The 15091-nt window shown below is 46.2% G+C and overlaps 1 protein-coding gene across 1 annotated transcript in view; it reads right to left on the bottom strand.

Annotated features, from left to right (window-relative positions):
- The window catches only part of LOC115137768 (dynein heavy chain domain-containing protein 1), a 65744-nt gene extending 52127 nt beyond the window's left edge, over positions 1 to 13617 (bottom strand). Inside the window, exons 1-16 of the mRNA XM_065024063.1 lie at positions 13436 to 13617; positions 13112 to 13315; positions 12795 to 12905; positions 12349 to 12505; positions 11905 to 12156; positions 11553 to 11696; positions 11232 to 11364; positions 10783 to 11018; positions 10412 to 10655; positions 10023 to 10180; positions 9779 to 9904; positions 9332 to 9608; positions 9117 to 9244; positions 4193 to 4391; positions 3536 to 3627; positions 3188 to 3416 (exon numbers count right to left, since the gene is read on the bottom strand). Of these exons, the coding sequence (XP_064880135.1) occupies positions 3188 to 3416; positions 3536 to 3627; positions 4193 to 4391; positions 9117 to 9244; positions 9332 to 9608; positions 9779 to 9904; positions 10023 to 10180; positions 10412 to 10655; positions 10783 to 11018; positions 11232 to 11364; positions 11553 to 11696; positions 11905 to 12156; positions 12349 to 12505; positions 12795 to 12905; positions 13112 to 13315; positions 13436 to 13590 (2845 nt within the window). The 5' untranslated portion in view covers positions 13591 to 13617. The remainder of the gene's footprint in view (positions 1 to 3187; positions 3417 to 3535; positions 3628 to 4192; positions 4392 to 9116; positions 9245 to 9331; positions 9609 to 9778; positions 9905 to 10022; positions 10181 to 10411; positions 10656 to 10782; positions 11019 to 11231; positions 11365 to 11552; positions 11697 to 11904; positions 12157 to 12348; positions 12506 to 12794; positions 12906 to 13111; positions 13316 to 13435) is intronic.
- Positions 13618 to 15091: the final 1474 nt, after the last annotated feature.

The following is a 15091-nucleotide window of genomic DNA, read 5'->3' as shown; positions in this document are numbered from 1 at the left end:
TTGAAAACTCTAGTCATTGGCGACTCCATTACCCGCAGTATTAGACTTAAAAAGAATCATCCAGCGATCATACACTGTTTACCAGGGGGCAGGGCTACCGACGTTAAGGCTAATCTGAAGATGGTGCTGGCTAAAGCTAAAACTGGCGAGTGTAGAGAGTATAGAGATATTGTTATCCACGTCGGCACCAACGATGTTAAGATGAAACAGTCAGAGGTCACCAAGCGCAACATAGCTTCAGCGTGTTAATCAGCTAGAAAGATGTATCGGCATTAAATAATTGTCTCTGGCCGCCTCCCAGTTAGGGGGAGTGATGAGCTCTACAGCAGAGTCTCACAACTCAATCGCTAGTTGAAAACTGTTTTCTACCCCTCCCAAAAGATAGAATTTGTAATTGGCCCTCTTTCTGGGACTCACCCACAAACAGGACCAAGCCTGGCCTGCTGAGGAGTGACAGACTCCATCATAGCTGGAGGGGTGCTCTCATCTTATCTACCAACATAGACAGGGCTCTAACTCCTCTAGCTCCACAATGAAATAGGGTGCAGGCCAGGCAGCAGGCTGTTAGCCAGCATGCCAGCTTAGTGGAGTCTGCCACTAGCACAGTCAGTGTAGTCAGCTCAGCTATCCCCATTGAGACCGTGTCTGTGCCTCGACCTAGTTTGGGCAAAACTAAACATGGCGGTGTTCGCCTTAGCAATCTCACTAGGACAAAGACCTATTCCATTCCTGCCATTATTGAAAGAGATCGTGATACCTCACATCTCAAAATAGGGCTACTTAATGTTACTTCAAAGGCAGTTATAGTCAATGAACTAATCACTGATCATAATCTTGATGTGATTGGCCTGACTGAAACATGGCTTAAGCCTGATGAATTTACTGTGTTGAATGAGGCCTCACCTCCTGGTTTAGATCTTATCTGGCGGAAAGATATCAGTTTGTCTCTGTGAATGGTTTGTCCTCTGACAAATCAACTGTAAATTTCAGTGTTCCTCAAGGTGCGTTTTAGGACCACTATTGTTTTCACTATATATTTTACCTCTTGGGGATGTCATTCGAAAACATAATGTTAACTTTCACTGCTATGCGGATGACACACAGCTGTTTATTTCAATGAAACATGGTGAAGCCCCAAAATTGCCCTCGCTAGAAGCCTGTGTTTCAGACATAAGGAAGTGGATGGCTGCAAACTTTCTACTTTTAAACTCGGACAAAACAGAGATGCTTGATTTAGGTCCCAAGAAACAAAGAGGCTTTTTGTTCTTCTGTTGAATCTGACAATTAATCTTAATGGTTGTACAGTCGTCTCAAATAAAACTGTGAAGGACCTTGGCGTTACTCTGGACCCTGATCTCTCTTTTGACGAATATATCAAGACTGTTTTAAGGACAGCTTTTTTCCATCTACGTAACATTGCAAAAATCAGAAACTTTGTCCAAAAATGCTGCATAAAAATGTATCCATGCTTTTGTTACTTCTAGGTTAGACTACTGCAATGCTCTACTTTCCGGCTACCCGGATAAAGCACTAAATAAACTTCAGTTAGTGCTAAATACGGATGCTAGAATCCTGACTAGAACCAAAAAATGTGATCATATTACTCCAGTGCTAACCTCCCTACACTGACTTCTTGTTAAGGCAAAGGGCTGATTTCAATGTTTTACTGCTAACCTACAAAGCATTACATGGGCTTGCTCCTACCTATCTTTCTGATTTGGTCCTGCCGTACATACCTACACGTAACGTACGCTATGGTCACAAGATGCAGGCCTCCTAATTGTCCCTAGAATTTCTAAGCAAACAGCTGGAGGCAAGGCTTTCCCCGATAGAGCTCCATTTTTATGGAATGGTCTGCCTACCCATGTGAGAGACGCAGACTTGGTCTCAACCTTTAAGTCTTTACTGAAGACTCATCTCTTCAGTAGGTCCTATGATTGAGTGTAGTCTGGCCCAGCAGTGTGAAGGTGAACAGAAAGGCTCCCCTCTCTCTACTTGGATTCTCTGCCTCTAACCCTATTACAGGGGCTGAGTCACTGGCTTACTGGTGCTCTTTCATGCCGTCCCTAGGAGGGGTGCATCACTTGAGTGGGTTGAGTCACTGACGTGATCTTCCTGACTGGGTTGGCGCCCCCCCTTGGGTTCAGCCGTGGCGGAGATCTTTGTGGGCTATACTCGGCCTTGTCTCAGGATGGTAAGTTGGTGGTTGAAGATATCTCTCTAGTGGTGTGGGGGCTGTGCTTTGGCAAAGTGGGTGGGGTTATATCCTTCCTGTTTGGCCCTGTCCGGGGGTATCATCGGATGGGGCCACAGTGTCTCCTGACCCCTCCTGTCTCAGCCTCCAGTATTTATGTTGCAGTAGTGTGTGTCAGGGGGCTAGGGTCAGTTTGTTATATCTGGAGTACTTCTCCTGTCTTATCTGGTGTCCTGTGTGAATTTAAGTATGCTCTCTCTATCTTTCTCTCTCTTGGAGGACCTGAGCCCTAGGACCATGCCTCAGGACTACCTGGCATGATGACTCCTTGCTGTCCCCAGCCCACCTGGCCGTGCTGCTGCTCCAGTTTCAACTGTTCTGCCTGCGGCTATAGAACCCTGACCTGTTCACCGGATGTGCTACCTGTCCCAGACCTGCTGTTTTCAACTCTCTAGAGACAGCAGGAGCGGTAGAGATACTCTTAATGATTGGCTATGAAAAGCCAACTGACATTTACTCCTGAGGTGTTGACTTGCTGTACGCTCGACAACTACTGTGATTATTATTATTATTTGACCATGCTGGTCATTTATGAACATTTGAACATCTTGGCCATGTTCTGTTCCCACCCGGCACAGCCAGAAGAGGACTGGCCACCCCTCATAGCCTGGTTCCTCCCTAGGTTTCTTCCTAGGTTTTGGCCTTTCTAGGGATTTTTTCCTAGCCACCGTGCGTCTACACCTGCATTGCTTGCTGTTTGGGGTTTTAGGCTGGGTTTCTGTACAGCACTTTGAGATATCAGCTGATGTAAGAAGGGCTATATAAATAAATTTGATTTGAATACAACTTTACTTACTACTTTTAACAGCAACAATGACAATATCTGAACCAAAGGTGATTTAAATGAGAAAATATAATACAAAAAGGTGGTCTCAGAAATGTTACTTATTATTAACACAAAAAAAACACTCCTTTCTCCCCGTTCAATCTCACCAATGATGGTGAAGGTGCCACTGTCACGAGAGTGCTGTTTGGGTGTTTGGTAGTTTGAGACCAGGCCATTAGTGGGCTTCTTTCTCCGTGTGGCACCAAGCTGTGGTTTATCTTCCTGCCAAACAGTAACAATGAACTTGGCCAGTCGGAACAGTGCCCCCTCCCAGCATCTCTGAAGCTTCCTGAAGGCCTGCTCCATGTCCGCCTCTGCCTTAGCCTCCTGGCAAATCTGACAAAGTCCCACAGAGAGAGTTAAGTTACCCTGAGTAAGACTGCATCCCAAATGGCACCCTATTCCCTATATAATGCCCTTCTTTTGAATGTGCTAAATGGATTTTCTGTTTTCACCTTGCTGATTTTATTGTGGTGCTCTCTCAGCTTCTTGGACATCAGGTCAGCTACAGTGAGGTTCCACTCTGGTGCATAAAGTAACCCCATACCTAGAAGAGGAGACAGAAGTATGGTATGTAAATCATGTTGCAAAGATGATTGCTTTTCATGATGATTGTGTCTCAAATAGCACCAGTTTTGACCAGAGCCTTTAGGGCTTTAGGCTCAAAAGTAATGCGCTACACTGAATGTACACTAGAAGGTGTTCCACAGGGATGCTGACCCATGTTGACTCAGTGAGGCTTTTCAAATTCAGGAACTCTGCTGAGCTTCCAACTTACTCTTGAAAGTTACTCTTGAAAAGTTACTCTTGAAAGTACAATTTCGACATTGGGTAGTTTATCAGTAGTTTTCCTCTTGTCATGTCAGTCATTTCAGACCTTATAGCTATTTATAACTTGCCAGCAATGTCCAGTTGATCAACTAGCCCATGTCTGGTAATGTTTAGCTAGATTGTTTTGTCCATTGATTTTGTTGTAATGTTTGAGTCACTCAACTTGTAATGTTTGAGTCACACAACTGCAGGAAATGAGCTTTAAAACCTGCGGAGGTCCCATGGGTCCCGAGGTGGGGATTTGTTACTACACCACACTACTGTAGAAGCACTGGTCTAACCTTTGAAGATGTTCCTCCAGTGTTTGTGTTTGAGTGTGGGGCTGCTGAGTTTGGCCAGCACAGGGAGCTGCTGGTTGAAACGTTCAAGGATCCCCAGGGTCTCCTGCAGCACAGCATCTCGGGAAGGGATGGTCCTGGCCAGGGATACCGCCTGCTGCAGCCACTCATCCACCTTCTCCTGGGCTCTCGACACAACAAACTGACACCAAACATTTACATTTTTATCATTTAGCAGATGCTCTTATTCAGATCTAATTAGTCAGCGCATTCAGTTTAGTAGGAAAAAACTAACACATATCACAATTCTTGCAAGTAGACTCACATTAACATCAAATTAACAGTAGGTGAAAATATTAGTCTTTCCCATATCAGATTCAAATAAAAATGTATTGGTCACATACATGTTTAGCAGATGTTATTGTGGGTGTAGAGAAATGCTTGTGTTTCTAGCTCCAACAGTGCAGTAATATCTATCAAGTAATATCTAACAATTTCACAACAATACAAGCAAAACTAAAGTGAAGGAATGGAATTAACAATATATAAATATTTGGACGAGCAATGTCAAAGTGGCATAGAGTAAGATACAGTAGATGCATATGAGATGAGCAATGCAAAATATGTAAACACTATTAAAGTGGCCAGTGGTTGCAAGTCTATGTTGTGGCAGACGGCAGGGAGAGGTGAGGGGGGTGGTAATTGAGGAGAGATATCTTGCAGGTAGCTGGCTCCACCCCAAGCCTTGTATGGACTTCCTGTCCCAACGAGGCAACACTGGGAATCGTTAAGCCAGGGATTGCTTGGGGATAAAGGAGGAAGCAGCCTGCACAAAAGGGCGGGCAGGCAGGCAGGCAGGCAAATAAAACATATACATTTCGTTTTTTAAATACCCAAATTACATGACCAGCCATGTTGCCAGGGAGATGCTATTGAGTGACACTGACCCTACAGAAGCCCTGCCAAGACATCTGTGTGGTATGGATATAGAGGAAGTTAAATGAATGAGCAAGCTAGGTAGCTAGGTAGGTAGGTAGGTAGGATTACACGTTGGGACCTGGACTGTTGCAGTACCCTTGTGGACTGTAAGGTGGTTGGTGCATTTCCCCCCTCTTCCCCAGTGTAAGAAAATCCCTAATAAACTTCCCCTTTGCATTCGATTTGTACTACTGGTGCCTGTTTTGTTGTTGAACTTGGTGACATGGAAAATCCACACCCTTGATCTTGCTACATATGGTGGAGAATGCAGGCACCCCAAACCAAGTTCAATAACTAAACAAACACAGAGCACAATGGAAGCATTGGTGAGACAAATGGTGGAGGAAAACATAGCACAGCAGGCTATGCAGTGGGAGCTGCTAGAAGAACGGCGTCAGCAGAACGCTCTCATGCGAGCTGAATTCAGCCAGCTGACAGCTGCCCAAGCCAGTATAGCGGCAGGTGCAACAGTCTCTCGTCCCAAACCCAGTAGGTTTCTTCTGAAGCTGACAACTACCTACAGGAGGTGCAGGCCACAGTCCTCCAGGAGATGGAGGCCTAGGAGGCACAGAGGGGAGGTGTCCCTACATCAGCAGAGATCTGTAGAGCAGAAGGTTGCTATGAGGGAGGATCTAGCCGAGAAGCAGGAGACCCTTTTAAAGAGCTGAAGGAGCAGCTTGTCCAGCAGCAGGAGGACAGCTCCCTACAGAAGGTCTTGCAGGAGGCCCAGGCTGCAGCCCACCAGGAGGAGGTGGTAGATGTGATGAGAGGGGGGGGTGACCTTCAATCAGCAGAGAGCTGCAGCGCTACGGCAGAGCCTGGAGCTGCTCTGAGGGAGAAGAGCAGAGAAGGCCACTCTGAAGATGGAGGCCCTCCAAGCAGCAAAAGATCTGCAGCTCGGCCCTCTGACAGAAGGCCACCGCCTTACAGGAGCAGCTAGACAAGGGGGAGCAGGAGATCTCCCTTCAGAAGGAGGCGTGGCAGGAAGTACAATACCCAGATTACATGACCAGCCATGTTGCCATGGAGATGCTATTGAGTGACACTAACCCTACAGAAGCCCTGCCAAGACATCTGTGTGGTATGGATATAGAGGAAGTTGAATGTCCAGAAGATGATATGAACAGCCTAGTTAACTTCACGCCTTGAGGGACTTGACATGATATTGACTGACTCTGACATTAACAAATCTCTGGTTGACTGTGTGTTGAGGAGGAAGTAGAATGTCCAGATGGAGACGGCCATGTTGCTTTTGCCAACACCCAGGAAAGTCTAGAAAATGTGACATTGTGTGACAGACTTTCAAGAACCTGACCAACTGTCTGTTACAGAGATCCAGAGATAACATACATGAACTCAAGTCCTTGGGTGGTTGTTGTCCTTGATGATCTTTTTGGCCTTCCTGTGACATCGGGTGCTGTAGGTGTCCTGTAGGGCATGTAGTTTGCCCCCGGTGATACGTTGGACAGACCGTACCACCCTCTGGAGAGCCCTGCGGTTGCGAGCAGTGCAGTTGCCATTACCAGGCAGTGATACAGTCGGACAGGATGCTCTTAATTGTGCATCTGTAAAAGTTTGAGGGTTTAGTTGCCAAGCCAAATTTCTTCAGCCTCCTGAGGTTGAAGAGGCGCTGTTGCGCCTTCTTCGCCACACAGTGTGGGGGACCATTTCAGTTTGTCAGTGATGTGTACGCCGAGGAACTTGAAGCTTCACACTTTCTCCACTGCGGTCCTGTCGATGTGGATAGGGAGGTGCTCCCTCTGCTGTTTCCTGAAGTCCACGATCATCTCCTTAGTTTTGATGACTTTGAGTGGAAGGTTATTTTCCTGGCACCACACTCCCAGGGCCCTCACCTCCTCCCTGTAGGCTGTCTCGTCATTGTTGGTAATCAAGCCTACTACTGTTTTGTCATCTGCAAACTTGATGATTGAGTTGGAGGTGTGCTTGGCCACGCAGTCATGGGTGAACAGGGAGTGCAGGAGGGGGCTGAGCAGGCACCCTTGTGGAGCCCCAGTGTTGAGGATAAGTGAAGGGGAAGTGTTGTTTCCTACCTTCACCACCTGCGGGGGGCAGCCCGTCGAAGTCCAGTACCCAGTTGCACAGGGCGGGGTTCAGACCCAGGGCCTCAAGCTTAATGATGATATTGGAGGGTACTATGGTGTTGAATGCTGAGTAGTCAATGAACATCATTCTTACATAGGTATTCTTCTTGTCCAGATGGGATAGGGCAGTGTGCAGTGCGATGGCAATTGCATCGTCTGTCGCTCTATTGGGGTGGTAAGAAAATTGAAGTGGGTCTACGGTGTTAGGTAAGATAGAGGTGATTTGATCCTTAACTAGTCTCTCAAAGCACTTCATGATGACAGAAGTGAGAGCTATGGGACAATAGTCATTTAGTTTAGTTACCTTTGTTTTCTTGGGTACAGGAAAAATTGTGTCCATCTTGAAGCATGTGGGGACAGCAGACTGAGAAAGGAAGAGATTGAATATGTCCGTAAACACTCCAGCCAGCTGATCTGTGCATGCCTTGCATGGTTAACACTCTTAAATGTCTTACTCATGTCGGTCACGGAGAAGGAGAGCCCACAGTCCTTGGTAGCGGGCCATGTCGATGACACTGTGTTATCCTCAAAGCGAGTGAAGAAGGTGTTTAGCTTGTCCGAAAGAAAGACATCGGTGTCTGTGACGTGGCTGGTTTTCCCTCTGTAGTCCGTGATTGTCTGTATACCCTGCAACATACATCTCGTGTCTAAGCTATTGAATTGCAACTCCTTTGTCTCTATACTGATGTTTTGCCTGTTTGATTGCCTTACATAAGGAAATAACTACACTGTATTCTGCAATATTCCCAGTCACCTTGCAATGGATAAATGCTGTGGTTCGCACTTTCAGTTTTGCGCAAATGTGATCATCAATCCACGGTTTCTGGTTAGGGTAGGTTTTAATATTAACAGTGGGTACAACATTTCCTATACACTTCCTGTTAAACTTAGTCACCGTATCAGTATATTCGTCAATGTTATTCTCTTAGGCTACCCGGAACATATCCCAGTCCGCGTGATCAAAACAATCTTGAAGCGTGTATTCTGATTAGTCAGACCAGCATTGAATAGTCCTTAGCATGAGTACTTCCTGTTTGAGTTTCTGCCTATAGGATGGGAGGAGCATACACAGAATATACACGACTGTGACTATAACCGAAGATCATTTTCTTGGGAGGTAATATGGTTGGCATTTGATTGTGATAACATACATGAACTCAAGTATATTTGTTCACCCAACCTAGAATACCTCACAATCACACCATGAGTAGTTAATCATGAAACATACACCTCCGCCCTTCTTCTTCCCGGAGAGATATTTATTCCTGTCTGCGCGATGAACTGAGAACCCAACTGGTTGGACGGACTCATAGACAGTATATCCCGAGAGAGCCATGTTTCCGTGAAACAGTATGTTACAATCCCTGATGTCTCTCTGGAAGGAAATCTTCGCCCTGAGCTCGTCAACTTTGTTATCCAGGGACTGAACATTAGCGAGTAATATACTCAGAAGCAGTGGGTGGTGTGCACGCCTCCTGAGTCGGTCTATAAGTCCTCTCCGAATACCTCTTCTCCGCCAGCTGTGTTTGGATCAGCCTCTGGAATCAGTTCAATTGCCCTCGGGGGTACAAACAAAGGATCCGATTCGGGAGAGTCGTATTCCTGGTCGTAATACTGGTGAGTTACCGCACCTTTGATATGCAAAAGCTATTCCCGGCTGTATGTAATAACAAATAACAAAAAAACAATACTGCAAAGTTGCCTAGGGTCTAGAAGCACGGCTGCCCTATATCGGCGCCATTTTCTATTTCAATAAGCATACTAGGTTCCTGCTATCACTTATTATTAGTATTAGTATGTTGTTAATCAACCTAGAGGCTATTAGAATAGAGGAACCAGACAGACACCTTGCTGAAGAGCAGCAGCCTCCACTCTTGGATCTGGGAGGTGGATACAGTCATCAGCTCCCACAGTCCTTTGCGAGCTTCCATCTTCTGCTTGGCTGTGGTTACAAAAGTCAAATCCAGAGGGTTTCCTACAGAGGGAACACAGATAAGAGAGTGAGGAAGGAGCGATGTAAACACAAGGCAGGCACCATCCTTCAGTCCCTCTCTCATCTCACCTCTGAGACTTTTACTTGTCCTGCTGAGCTCTGTCAGGCGAGCAGAGACAGCATACACCTGTCTGCACATGATCTTGAGCTTGTTGAGCATCTGAGCAGCATTCTGAGTGGGGTCCAGATATGGTCCAGAGGTGGCTTTGGTCACCATCTCGTCCAGGTCGTGGGCCAGGGAGGAGAAGGTGTTGTCCAGGGTGTCAGCCATGGAGGGAAGACGCTGGCACACTGTATCTGCTCCCTGCTTCAGGAGAGGAACAAAAATGTCCCACAGGTCCAGCATCTAAATACAGAGGGAGGGGTGGATAAACACACAACATTTGGAAATGCACTGCGATATCTATGTGAATAAAGCAATAAAAACAACAATATCTGTAGGTAGCTCTTCTTGTGATGACTCAAAATAGGTACAAGGAAATGATTCAGACATATCAAAAGCTATGTGTTTAAAACCTGTTCCTCCAATAACAGCTCATCTGGTGTCATCTGTCTGTAGTTGGTTCGAACGGTTTCCTGGAGAGAGTGTAGGTACTCTAGTTGATGTTGCATGTCATCAGACATTTTCGCACAGCGTTTCACCTGAGGGAAGAAATCCAATGGGGTCGATAAAATATACACTATTGATTTAAGGAAGAAAATAATTATTAGATGACTATGCACAGCAATAACTACAGAAAGGTGCATGTGTAGGCAATACCATGCTGGCATAGTGGGTGAAGTCGTTGAAATCTGTGGGTTCGACCCTAAGACCTTCCACAGCTCTCTTCAGTTCTAATATCAAGTTCTCTGAGCGCAGCTTCAGCTCCTCATTCAACAGAGTCAACACATCCTCCTCTATGGAATTCAACAGAGGCCCTGCGTAGAGAAACAAAACCACACATTCAGGATTCTTCCCAAATGGCACCCTATTCAGGGCACTACTTTGACTAGGGCCGATGTGCAGGGCCGCACAATCATAACAAAAGGTCCCCAGTCATACCACTGTCACACACATCACACACATGCAGTAACTAAGTTGGCCTAAAGTCACGCAGCACATGCAACCAAAAAACACCAGCACACCCACAAACAACCGCACCCACACACCTATCTTCTCCTGGATGTGGGAGCATGTGACGATGAGCAGCTTGTTGGAGGTAGTGAGAGAGGGGGGCACTGTGCGCACCCTGTCAGTCCAGAAGCGCACCTTCTGAATGTGCTCCTCGTAGCGTAAGGCAGGCATGCCCCTCATGGTCTCCAGAGAAGCTGGACTCCATTGGCTGGTAAACAGATGAATGTCAACCAACCAGGAGAGTCCCTCGCACAGCTGCTGGATCTCAAGCCCAGCCTCCTGTGGGTCAAGGGAGAATCAACAAACAATCCATTATTCAGAGCAAACATGATGAAAGGATAGTGAGTGCATCGTTGTAGAGCTTTTCAGGGATCCATTCAGATGGATGGCAAAAAGTGTGAATGACCTGTGAGATCCTGGCTTGCTCTCTCTGGACCTCCTTAGCCCCAGCATTGAGGCTGAGCTGCCATTCCAGCTGTTTACTGGACAGGGGGTAGTACTGCCCTCTCAGCCTCTGGCCCTGGACCATCAGAGGGGTCAGCTTGGGCAGCACCAGCCTGGGAGCTGATAGAACACAATGAGGCTCCCGCTTGGAGGAGAAGCTGCTGACACCAGTCGGCTCACTGTCCTTCTCCCCAAAAGCTGAGAACCATGCACATACAAACACAGGCGATGAGCGTAAGAAAATATATATCTCTGCCTGTTTTTTGTTTTTGTGCTTCAACTTGTGTTTACCATGAATTAGACATTTTTCCTGCGTAAGCCCTGTTATGGGATGAACAACATCTTTTATCAAATGATGGACTGTGGTACAACTGGGAAGATAAAATAATCTCCTGTCCTGTTCAGCATTACCTGTGATACAATTAGTTCCACTGGTACAGGCCAGGCTCAGGTCAGGGCTTAGCTCCTGAGCAGCACTGGTGAGAGAGGTGCTGGCAGACACACTCTCCTTGGCATCAAGACAGTAACTACAAGTGTCAAATACCTACAAGAGCAAAACCACATTAGTATGCAAGACTCGCTGGGACACATAACTGGGAATTCTGTGACGAGTTAATCACAACCTTGACCTAATTGAATGTCTGCATCCCAAATGGCACCCTATTCCCTATATAGTGCACCACTTTTGACCAGAGCCCATCCTTCAGTGTGTGGTTAATTGAATGATCTCACCTGAAGGGCAGAGTTTGCGACTGACAGCAGTGCCCCTCGCAGCACCTCCTGGAACAAGTGCATGGGTGGGAACAGAGTTGGCTGACCATCTGCTCCGAATATCAGCTCTGCTTGGAACAGACTCCCCTGCTGTGGCTGCACTCTCTATCGAGAAACATGGAATCAAAAATATCAATACCATTACCAGCAAACCTTTCATTAACATGATGATGCAAGTCCCAAATGTCACCATATTCCCTACATGATCCACTACTTGTACCATGGGCCCTAGTCAAAGGTAGTGCACTATATATGGAAAACGGTGCCATTTGGGATGCAACCATTGTTATTTCATGCTCTTCTTTCTCTTCACCTTCATGACGTTGTTGAGGAAAGAAGTGACCTCTCGGTGGGCGATTGTGACGATACCCTGCACGATCATATGATCGGCCAGGGCGGCCATATTTCCCAGCTGCTGCAGGACGTACTCTGCCTGGCCCAGCTCCTTCCTCAGGTCCCTCAGATGAGCCAGCTGGAGGTACAGGGGCTGGCTGCGCTGGCTAAGCTGGAAGCGTTCAACACGTAACTGCAGCTCCTGGTGAGCCCCATAGCTGTCCTCCTGGACCTGGAAGAAGTTATTTTATTAATCTATATGAAATGGAAATGTGTCTTCTGCTGTACCCAACCCCTCTGATATCCACACACAAACACACTTTAGAGAGAGGGATGGAGGCCAACAGGCCAAGCTCTTGGCTGTGTCAGGCCTAGCAGTCAATTTGCGTTCCTCTGTCTAAGGATAAGAATAGTAGTTACAAACCATGTTGAGGATGAGAGCACGATACTGCAAGAATATCTCAAGAAGCCTGCGGCACTCCTGGTTCTTTTTCATGAGGGCATTCTGGAAGTCCAGAAGGGTGTAGGTCTTGCATTCATCCTGTGGCAACCAATGAACCCCTTTCAGTTCTTCAATCAGTCTGAAAACAGCAACAAAAAAGTATTTAACACTGTGTGCATTTCAACATAAATAAAAAAACAATTTCAATGTTAATCATGGACCAAAATGAACAATAAGGTCCCATGTGCATGTGACTGTAATGTTGATGTACAACACTATTGTCTGCATCCCAAATGGCACCCTATTCCTATATAGTACATTTATTTTGACCAGAGCCATGGGCTCTGCCATGGCACTGGTCAAAAGTAGTGCACAAAATAGGGAATATGATGTCATTTGGGATGCAACAATAATGTGATGCAGAATACCTGGAGAATTGAAAGAGAGCGTCTCTGAACTGGGGTACAGCCATGAGTAGCAGGCCCTGCAGTACTTCACCCTTCCTCTGCAGAGTGATCTTACACACGCTTCTATGCCACCTGTGACACGCAACAGCAACATAAAGTTGACAAAGAAAATAGTTTTAATGAAGAGAGAGAATTGCAACTCGCCAAAAAAGTGACATGATACAATACATGTGGACAGTTAAGATGTGTTCCAAAGTCTGTCCCCTATGAGCCCTGGTCAAAAGTAGTGCACTGAAGGGAGGGAATAGGGTGCCATATGGAATGCAATCGTAGCCTACCTGATGAATGCCTTACGAAGTAAATAGTCCCTGAAAAATGGGATATCCTGCAAGGCTCTCCACAGTATGGCCTCCCGATGCCACTCTGCCAGAGAAAGGAGCCCAGCACTGCATCCATCCTGCACATGCAGCACAGAGGAGGGGGAGAAGATGAAGTGCTCAGTGCCTGCTCTATTGGAGGGGACCACACGAAGGTCATACGGTCTACAAAAAAAAGAAAACGCATCCAATGAACAAATTGTATCTGCAAAATAGTGTGAATGCTACAGAAGACTGGCAAAGCCAGTGTTATTACACTATGGCATTGGCTATGGTGTTCACTACCTGAATGGGCCATTGTTCACAGCTTGCAAGTGGAAAAACTGAAGCTTTCCCAGATGTCTTTTCTTTGCAAAGATTTCCACCACCTCTGTGCCAGTCAGAGGCTCTCTGTGCTTGGCATCTTTTCTGTCTTCTGTCTCCTTGTCTTGATCAGCCATCTTTACCTGGGACACGTCTCCATGATCTGTAAAGCTGAATCAACAATGGACACACTACTAAATGTGCTATCTGAATGTGCTTTTTATTTTTTTGAAAGACCAATGTCACATTTGAACACGAGTGAAATGAAGCAGCAAACACACATGCTCACTGCTTAACCTACCTGTCCAGAGCAGATTCCTCAAATGACACCTGAGTAGCTTTGACAGGGATATCAGTCCCCAGCGCTGAAGCGATCAGACAAGGTCCCTCCATCCACAGTGACTCCCCCATGGCCAGCTCAGGACCCACCTCTGCCACGAGGTGAGGGAGCTCCACCATGGACAGAGGAGTGGGGGCAGGGGAGAGGTTTCCAGTGCTAAGGGCTCGACCTGGATGGGGCTCATACATGAAGGCTGGTGAGGAGGCATGGTGTTCCTGAGACTCCAGTGGTGGTAGTAAGAGAACAGAGGCCACATTTGCTGCTGGGATAGAGTCATTCTTCCTCCCTCTGTGATCCAGGGAACCATCCCTTGGCCTTGCTATGCCTCTTGCACGGGTCCTGTGTTGACTATCTCTTTTTGGAGCAGGCATAATTGTAGGTTGTTTTGTATCATTAGTTCTGCCACAAAACTCCAAGCTTTAGCGACTATTTCCTGAGATCATCTTCATATTCCTCTGTTGAGTCCAACTCTGGAAAAAAAACTCCCAAGAATTCCTGCCATAAATGAGGAAAAGAGCACAACCTCTCATTTAAAGGGATGCCAGATTGTGCCGATAAAATATAGTTAAGGCTAGAAACTTAGTCGTGGCCTCCATTATCTTTGACAGCTGAACTTTTTGGGGGGCACGATAAGATATTAGAGAAGATACAAAAACAGGAAATACCTCTTGACAGCATTGCTACCTGTTAGTTAGCAAGCGTTACCGTCGAATGCAAAAAAAAATCAATGCGTGTAAAAGTTGATTTTATGGGGGGAAAAGTTGGAAGGTAGCTAGCAATCTAAGATACCTTGCATGTATATATACGTGTACATTTAGATAGGAAAAGGGCTAACTAGCTTTATTAACTATCTAACTTTTCAAACGTTCTCACCTGTACCGTGAAATTGATCCACTGCAAAATATCAGCAGGTCTCGTTCCCATAGTTACATGGGACGCAACGTCAACGTTTATGGCCCATATTGTGGGATCTCGTATGTTCCACAAGGGAGCGCTAGAAGATGCAACATTAGTTATTGGAACAACTGCCAGGAGTGTGACATTTTGTTTTTGTCCATACATTAATAAATGCTCATAATAGACACAGGAAAACCTGGCTCCCTGTAGATGAAAGGCTGTGTAACCACTGCACCACAGCAGAACCTGAGACAGAGCTGCATTTCATGAGAAAAAAACACACAAAAAGCAATTAGAGAGTGTTATTTCCCCAAATTTTCAAAGACTTCTCTGATGAGAATATGCTACCCTTCCTGTTGGGGGAGGATGCAGAGAGCTGTGGGTTGGCAGCGCACTACATT

The sequence above is a fragment of the Oncorhynchus nerka genome, linkage group LG11 (genome assembly GCF_034236695.1).
Source record: "Oncorhynchus nerka isolate Pitt River linkage group LG11, Oner_Uvic_2.0, whole genome shotgun sequence".
In the NCBI taxonomy this organism is placed as follows: Eukaryota; Metazoa; Chordata; class Actinopteri; order Salmoniformes; family Salmonidae; genus Oncorhynchus; species Oncorhynchus nerka.
This window is presented reverse-complemented; position numbering and strand designations above follow the sequence as displayed.